Consider the following 8,891-nt stretch of genomic DNA (forward strand, 5'->3'; position numbering starts at 1 on the left):
TGTCCCTGGTGGCTCCATGAGTGTGCACAGGAGGTGTCCCTGCTGTGTGGCCGTGCCAGGCCGGTGCCCAGCTCACACTCACTGCCCACCTCCGTGTCTGTGCCCCCAGTCACACCCCAGCCCCCTCCCAGCCCCCTCCCAGGCTGCTCTCTGCCCCCTCTGCCCCCTGCGTGGGGACGTGGCCGGCCCCACACCCGCGGCGGCGCTGGAATGTGCCCTCCCCTCCCCCCCCCCGGGGATGCGCTGGGCCTGGAGCCGCCCGGAATCATCCCCCGGGGGATGGGGGGAGGGGGCGGTGAGTCTGGGGAGGGGACACCCACCGGTGGGGTGTCCCTGGGTCTGGGGTGGGGACAACCCCACCAGTGGGGGATGCCTGGGTGCGTGGCTCCCAAGCAGTTCGGGGAGGGGGGAGGTCGGAATTCGGGTGGGGGGCAGGAGAAGCCAGGCAGGATTCCTGGAGCTGGTTGGGCAGGATCAGCCCCTCCGAGATCCCCCCTCCCCCACGCCCCCCACCCCTGCTTGGGGGGGGACCCACAGTGACACCCCCGCATTGAGACCTCCCTCCAGCCCAGTCCCGGGGGACCCACAGTGACACCCCCCCCCCATTGCGATCCCCCCAGCCCAGTCCCGGGGGTACCTCAGGGACCCCCTCCCCTTTGTGACACCTCCCCCAGCCCCCCCCGCCCGCGCCCAAGGGCAGGGGGGGGATCTTCTGTGCCCCATTTTGGGGGGGCGTCTCTACGGGGGGGGGGGGGGGGGGGGGGGTGAGGCAGTGGGAAGAGCTGGAGCTGGGAGGGGGACACCCCAAAATGTGTGGGACTGAGCCTTGTCCCTATGCTCTGCACCCCACACTTATGGGCCCGATCCCTGCGCCTCACGCTTGCTTATGGGGCTGGACCCTCTCCCCTGCACCCCAAAGTTACAGGGCTGGACCCTGCCCCTCTCCCCTGCACCCCACACTTATGGGGCGGGACCCCACCCCAGACACCATCTCTCCGGTCCGGCTCCAGCTCGACCTTCCCGGAGCGGGGCCGGGAGCGGGGCCGTGGGGCGGGGCCGTGGGGGCCTCCCTCCCCACCCCGCCCGCTATAAATCCTGCTGCCCGGAGCGCTGTCCCTCCTGTCCGTCCGTCCCTCCGCCGTCTGTCCGTCCGCCCGCCCGTCGGTCGCTCCTCCGGCACCTGCACCATGAGCTTCTCCCGCAGCAGCAGCAGCTTCTACTCCAGCTCCCAGCGCTCGGGGGTCGCCCCCAGCCTGGTCTCCAGCCGCCGCCTGCCCACCCTGAGCAGCGCCGCCAGCGTCTACGCCGGGGCCGGGGGCTCCGGGTCCCGCATCTCCGTCACCCGCACCAGCAGCGTCAGCGGCTCGGCAGGCGGCTATGGGGCCGGCTATGGGGCCGGCTATGGGGCTGGCTATGGGGGCAGCTTGCTGTTCGCCGGCGCCGGAGCGGTGGCCAACGAGAAGGAGACGATGCAGGACCTCAACGACCGCCTGGCCACCTACCTGGAGAAGGTGCGGAGCCTGGAGCAGGAGAACCGGCGCCTGGAGGTCCAGATCCGCGAGTTCATGGCCAAGAAGGGGCCCAGCACCCGCGACTGGAGCAGCTACTGGGAGGTCATCGAGGACCTGCGGGACAAGGTGGGGGTCACCTCCGGGGGGGCTGAAGTGCTGGGAGTGGCTCCGAGGTGGGGAGCTGGTGGTGGCCCCAGGATGGGACCCTGCAAGGAGCTGGGGGTGGCTCCGAGGTGGGGAGCTGGTGGTGGCCCCAGGATGGGACCCTGCAAGGAGCTGGGGGTGGCTCCGAGGTGGGGAGCTGGTGGTGGCCCCAGGATGGGACCCTGCAAGGAGCTGGGGGTGGCTCCGAGGTGGGGAGCTGGTGGTGGCCCCAGGATGGGACCCTGCAAGGAGCTGGGTTTGGTGGCTCCGAGGTGGGGAGCTGGTGGTGGCCCCAGGATGGGACCCTGCAAGGAGCTGGGTTTGGTGGCTCCGAGGTGGGGAGCTGGTGGTGGCCCCAGGATGGGACCCTGCAAGGAGCTGGGTTTGGTGGCTCCGAGGTGGGGAGCTGGTGGTGGCCCCAGGATGGGACCCTGCAAGGAGCTGGGTCTGGTGGCCCCAAGGTGGCATCTCCATGAGGAGCTGGTGTTGGGGTGTTCCACTTTGGGTCCATGCAGGGAGCTGGCTTTGGTGGCCCCAGGGCTGGGGCCGGGTGGGGAGCTGGCTTTGGTGGCCCCAGGGCTGGGGCCGGGTGGGGAGCTGGCTTTAGTGGCCCCAGGGCTGGGGCCGGGTGGGGAGCTGGCTTTGGTGGCCCCAGGGCTGGGGCCGGGTGGGGAGCTGGCTTTGGTGGCCCCAGGGCTCGGCCCACGCAGGCTGTGGTGTCCCTGCCAGGGTGTGGTCCCCACGAGGAGCTGCCGTTGGTGTCCCCAAGGCTGGTGGCACCGTGGGGTTAAGCATTAACCCAGCAGCTGGTGGGGCTGGGTGAGCTTTGCCCCCACGGGGCTGGCCAGGCTTGGGCACCTCCCTGTCTGTGGGGCTGCCGTGGGGCTGCTGTGGGGCCAGATGTCCCCAGGGCCCTGCTGGGGGGTGGCACCGAGGGGACCTGACCAAGGGCAGGGGACAAGGCAGTGCCACTGCGCACCAGGGCAGCCCTGGCCGGGCAAACGACCCCCATGGACACCACCCCCCCCCAGCACCCAGGACACCTCCCCCAACGCCAGACCCACCCGGACCGCTGGACCCCCCCCAGGGTGTCCCCTCCCTGCCCCCACCCCCCTCCATTGTCACTTCTCCGGGGCGCGGTTCCCCCCTCCCCCCCCCGCAGCGCGGGCACTGCCAAGGCGGCACCTGCCAGGGTGGCACCTGCCAGGGTGGCACCTGCCTGGCTGACGTGGGGGTGACGTGGGTGGAGGCAGCGGGGGGGGGGGGGTGTGGCTGCAGGGGGGGTACCTGCACCCCAGTGACAAGTTGGGGTCTGGGTGTGTCCCCCCCTGCACCCCCAGATCTTCGATGCCACCGTGGAGAATGCCAGGACCCTGCTGCAGATGGACAACGCCCGGCTGGCAGCCGACGACTTCAGGGTCAAGTGAGGGACAGGGATGGGATGGGGGTGGGATGGGGATGGGATAGGATGAGGATGGGATGGGATAGAGATGGGAATGGAGATGGGAATGGGATGGGGAGGGACAGGATGGGATCGAGAATAGGGTTGGGAATAAGGCTGGGGATGGAGATGGGATAAGAATAGGAATGGGATGGGGATGGGAATGGGGATGGATGGGATAGAGATGGGATGGGAATGGAGATGGGAATGGGATGGGGTAGGACAGGAGGGTATTGAGAATGGGGATGGGAACAAGGGTGGGGACAGGGATAGGTTCAGGATGAGGACAAGGAGGTGGGAATGGGACCAGGATGGAGGACAAGGGATGATAGGGATGGGAATGGGGTGGAGGTGTCAGCAAGGAGAGCACAAGGGAAGGTGAGGATGGGGCTGAGGACATGGATGAGATTGGATGGAGCTGGAGGTGGAGATGGGGATGGGAACATGGATGAGGAGGATGGGGAAGGGATGGGGACAGGCACAAGGATGAGGATGGGAACATGGATGAGGAGGATGGGGACAGAAATGGGATTGGATGGGGCTGGAAGTGGAGATGAGGATGGGGATGGGACAGGGCTGCTGAGGATGGGGATGGGCACAGGGATAGGGACAGGGCTGGGAACTGGACGGGGCTGGAGGTGGAGATGGGGATGGGGATGGCTGCTGAGGGTGGGGAGGGGCCGGGGCGGGGCCGGGGCTGCTGAGGATGGGGAGGGGATGGAGACAGGGCTGGGGACAGGGATAGGGAATCCGACGAGGCTGGAGGTGGGGATGGGGATGGAGATGGCTGCTGAGGATGGGGCGGGGCTGGGGACAGGGATAGGGACAGGAATGGGAATTTGACGGGGCTGGGGGTGGAGATGGGGCCGGGGCGGGGCCGGGGCTGCTGAGGATGGGGCGGGGCTGGGAGGGGCCGGGGCGGGGCTGGGAGGGGCCGGGGCGGGGCTGGGAGGGGCCGGGGCGGGCCGCGCTGAGCAGGCTGCCCGCAGGTACGAGGCCGAGCTGGCCATCCGCCTGTCGGTGGAGAGCGACATCTCCGGGCTGCGGAAGGTGATCGACGACACCAACATGGCCAGGCTGCAGCTGGAGGGCGAGATCGAGGCCCTCAAGGAGGAGCTCATCTACATGAGGAAGAACCACGAGGAGGTGGGGATGAAAGCCGAGGGCTGGGCTAGGGGGGCCCGGGTGGGGACCTGCCGGTGACTGCTGTCCCCTGGCTGCTCCCCAGGAGGTGAAGAGCCTGCAGGCGCAGGTGGCAGACTCGGCGCTGACGGTGGAGGTCGATGCCCCCAAGTCCCAGGACCTGGGCAAGATCATGGCCGAGATCCGGGCACAGTACGATGCCCTGGCCCAGAAGAACCTGGAGGACCTGGAGAAGCAATGGGGGAGGCAGGTGGGTCCCCAGCAGCACACCTGCACCCCAACAGAGGGAGGGAGGCCTGGGGCCAAGGAGGAAGGTGGGAGATGGGGATGGGAATGAGGATAGGGATGGGGTTGGAGGTGGGGATGAGGATGGGACAGGGATAAGGATGGAGATGGGAATGAGGATAGGGATGGGGTTGGAGATGAGGATGGGAATGGGAATGAGGAGAGGGATGGGGTTGGAGATGAGGATGGGACAGGGATGAGGATGGAGATGGGAATGGAAATGGGAATGAGGACAGGGATGGGGTTGGAGGTGGGGATGGGACAGGGATGAGGATGGAGATGGGAATGGAACTGAGGATAGGGATGGGGATGGAGATGAGGATGGGACAGGGATGAGGATGGAGATGGGAATGGAAATGGGAATGAGGACAGGGATGGGGTTGGAGGTGGGGATGGGAATGGGAATGAGGACAGGGATGGGGTTGGAGGTGGGGATGGGAATGGGAATGAGGATAGGGATGGGGTTGGAGGTGGGGATGAGGATGGGACAGGGATAAGGATGGAGGTGGGGATGGGAATGAGGATAGGGATGGGGTTGGAGATGAGGATGGGAATAGGAATGAGGAGAGGGATGGGGTTGGAGATGGGGATGGGACAGGGATGAGGATGGAGATGGGAATGGAAATGGGAATGAGGACAAGGATGGAGTTGGAGATGAGGATGGGGATGGGACAGAAGTAAGGATGGGGATGGGTTGGAGGTGGAGGTGAGGTTGCTGATGGGACAGGGATGAGGATGAAGATGGGAATGGGTTGGGGGTGGAGATGGGAATAAGGATAGGGATGGGATTGGAGGTAAAGATGGAGATGGTAATGGGAGAGGGATAAGAACACGGGGACAGGGACAAGGATGAGGATGAGATGGGGATGGGTTTGGGATGGAAATGATAGTGAGGACAAGGATGAGGATGGGGATGGCATTGGATGGAGTTAGAAGTGGAGATAGGGATGGTGATAGGACAGGGACAAGGATGGGGACAGGGATGGGTTGGGGATGGAGATGGGGACAGGCAGCTGGGGTGATGCTCCGTGGTGGGGATGGCCTTCAAGTCAAGGGGGCGAAGCCCCCAGCTCATGGGTGTGGTCATCTGGGGGTCCTGAGACAAGGGCACCCCCACTCTGGGGGCTGCTCTGCAGTCTGATGTAGGGGTGTTCCCCAAAGACACCCCAGCAGGAGGACTTGACCCAATGGGGTCCTGATCCAACACTGAGGACACTCCTAGGAGACCCCTGTCCCATAGGGGACACCCAACCCAGCGTGGGGACCTTCTCCAAAGGGGTCCTGGGCCAACATCAGAGAAAAACTATCCCAGGGTGACCCCAGCCCCATGGTGGGGATCTTCTCCAAGCAGGTCCTGGGCCCACACTGGAGACTTTCCTAGGGGAATCCCTATCCCATAGGAGACCCCAAGCCTCAGTGGGGCCCTTCCCAAGAGGCTTCTGCTCCAACCCTGGGCACACTGCCTGAGGACTCCTGCCCCTGAGCCTGCTCCTCAGGGCTGCTTCTTCCTGGGGTGCTTCCACTTCTCCACACCTCCTCCATGGGCTGGGGTGGCCACAGTGAGCCAGGCCCAGGTGCTGACCCCCAGCCCACACCCCTGTCCCCCCCAGATCACCGAGAGCACCATCGAGATCACCCAGAGCAGCAAGGAGGTCGACACAGCTCGCAGCACCCTGGTGGATCTCCGCCGCACCGTCCAGACCCTGGAGATCGACCTGGACTCCATCCGCAACCAGGTACCCGGTGCCCAGCACCCTGCCGCGGGCACTGTGCCACCCCCGGCCTCATCCCCACCTCCAACCCCAGCCAATCCCATCCCTGTCCTCCTCCCCACTTCCATCTTCAGCCTTAGCCCTGTCCCATCCTCATCTCCACCTCCAACCTCATCCAGACACATCCTTGTCCTCATTCCCATATCCATGACCATCCTCATCCCTGTCCCCATCCTCATCCCTGTCCCCATCTGTGGCTTACCCCTGTCCCATCTCCACCTCCATCCCTATCCAATTCTGTCCCTGTCCTCATTCCCATATCCCTGTCCCCATCCTCATCCCTGTCCCCATCTCTGCTCTTACCCCTGTCCCATCTCCACCTCCATCCCTATCCAATCCTGTCCCTGTCCTCATTCCCATCTCCATCCTTTCTTGTCCCTGTGTCCTTCTATGCTCTTACTCCTGTGCCATCCTCATCTCCACCTCCAACCTCACCCAGTCCCATCCCTGTCTCCATCTCTGCTCTTACCCCTGTCCCATCTCCAGCCACATCTTCACCTCCATCCCTATCCAATCCTGTCCCTGTCCTCATCCCTGCCCTCATTCCCATTTCCATCCCCAACTCATCTCCATCCTGGTCCTTGTCCTCACTCCCATTTCCGCCCCTGTCCCATCCCCACCTCCAGCCCTGTGGGAGGGGGGGAGGAGGACCACCACCACCCGCCCTTGGTGGTGGTGCTGAAGCCTGCTGTGATGCTGTGCAGAAAGCTGGGCTGGAGGCCAACCTGCTGGAGGTGGAGAACCGCTACGGGCTGCAGATGGAGCAGCTCAATGGCCTGATCCTGCGCACCGAGGCCGAGCTGCTGCAGGTCCGCAGCGAGCTGCAGCGCCAGGCCGAGGAGTACCAGACCCTGCTCAACGTCAAGGGCAAGCTGGAGGCCGAGATCGCCACCTACAGGCAGCTGCTGGAGGGAGGAGAGGAGTTCAGGTAGGGCCGGGGGGGTGCCGCGGGGAGGTGGAGCTGCCGGTGGGAGATAGGGAAGGGGACGGTGGTGGCGTCCAGGATGAGCCCCAGGCGACAGGATGTCCCAGTCCCATCCTTCAGGAAGGTCTTGGGATGGGGACAGTGGTGGCATCCAGGTGACAGGATGTCCTGGTCCCATCCTTCAGGACGAGGTTGGGATGGGGACAGTGGGGGCATCCCAACAGGATGAGCCCCAGGTGACAGGAGGTCCAGGTCCCATCCTTCAGGAAGGTCTTGGGATGGGGACAGTGGTGGCATCCGGGTGACAGGATGTCCTGGTCCCATCCTTCAGGACAAGGTTGGGATGGGGACAGTGGTGGCATCCAGGTGACAGGATGTCCTGGTCCCATCCTTCAGGACAAGGTTGGGATGGGGACAGTGGTGGCATCTAGTGAAAGTGAGCTCCAGGTGACAGGATGTCCAGGTCCCATCCTTCAGGCTGCTCCTGGGATGGGGACAGTGGTGGCATCCCAACAGGATGAGCCCCAGGTGACAGGAGGTCCAGGACCCATCCTTCAGGATGGGGTTGGGATGGGCCCTAGGCAATGGGAGGGCCTGGTCCCAGCTTTGAGGAAGACCTTGGGATGAGAAGGGGACAGTGGTGGCATCCAGTGAGGGTGAGCCTCTGGTGATGGATGTCCAGGTCCCATCCTTGAGGAAGGTCCTGGGGAGGGGACACCCAGCCAGGCTGAGGCCCAGGCCATGGATGTCCAGGTCCCATCCTTGAGGAAGGTCCTGGGGAGGGGACACCCAGCCAGGCTGAGCCCCAGGCCATGGATGTCCAGGTCCCATCCTTGAGGAAGGTCCTGGGGAGGGGACATGCAGCCAGGCTGAGCCCCAGGCCATGGATGTCCAGGTCCCACCTCCCGCAGCACCTTGGGGGCAGGGAGGGCACAGTGGTGGCATCCATCCAGGCTGAGGTCAGGCTGCTAGGATGTCTCAGCTCTGTCACCCCCCCAGTTCCTCAGGGTGAGCCTGGGAAGGGGTGGGACACATCCAGTGGGAGCTGGAGGTGGGGAAGGGATGCCCCGAGGTGACCCTGAGCTGCCCCCTCCCCACCCCACAGCCTGGGGGACGCCCTGGAGAAGGAGACCACAAGCACCACGCAGAGGTCCACGCAGAAGCTGGTGGATGGCAAGGTGGTGACAGAGACGAAGGAGGTGAAGATCAGGACCTACTGAGCCGGAGCAGGGCGAGTCCTGCACCCCCGGGGGTCCCCAAGAGACCCCCTGAACCAAATAAAATGACAGCTCCTCCCCCCGGGGAGGTGGAGCAGCTTCCTGTCTCCTGCTGCTGAGGGAGGGAGGGAGGGAAGAGGCGGAGGGAAGGGGACAGGGGTGGAGAGCGGGAGGGGTAGAGGGAGGGAGGAATAAGGAGTTGGTAAGTGGGGGTGGCTCAGGGGTGTGTGGATGGGCAGCCAGCTGGGCACCCCCTGGGCACCCCTTGGCTCCTCTCCAGCTGCTGGCACCAAGCCTCCCAGCGCCTTTTGCTCTGGGGCAGGTCCCAGTCCCTCTGCCCCCGGCCTGGAGCCCTCCTGGGGCAGTTGTGAGCCAGAGGCAGCAGCACCAAATGACCACCAGTGAGGTCACACTGGGCAGGGTCTCCCTCAGGTCACTGCTGGACTTTGGCCA

General features: G+C 65.0%; 1 protein-coding gene across 1 annotated transcript; it reads left to right on the plus strand.

Annotated features, from left to right (window-relative positions):
- The first annotated feature begins 1,187 nt into the window (after positions 1 to 1,187).
- On the plus strand, positions 1,188 to 8,509 carry KRT18 (keratin 18). The gene is made up of 7 exons (XM_054177412.1): positions 1,188 to 1,637; positions 2,996 to 3,078; positions 4,086 to 4,242; positions 4,325 to 4,489; positions 6,135 to 6,260; positions 7,001 to 7,224; positions 8,327 to 8,509. Exons 1-7 carry the CDS (start codon positions 1,188 to 1,190, stop codon positions 8,439 to 8,441), a joined length of 1,320 nt encoding a protein of 439 aa, XP_054033387.1. The 3' UTR covers positions 8,442 to 8,509.
- Positions 8,510 to 8,891: the final 382 nt, after the last annotated feature.

Source organism: Dryobates pubescens, chromosome 40, assembly GCF_014839835.1.
Source record: "Dryobates pubescens isolate bDryPub1 chromosome 40, bDryPub1.pri, whole genome shotgun sequence".
Classification (NCBI taxonomy): domain Eukaryota; kingdom Metazoa; phylum Chordata; class Aves; order Piciformes; family Picidae; genus Dryobates; species Dryobates pubescens.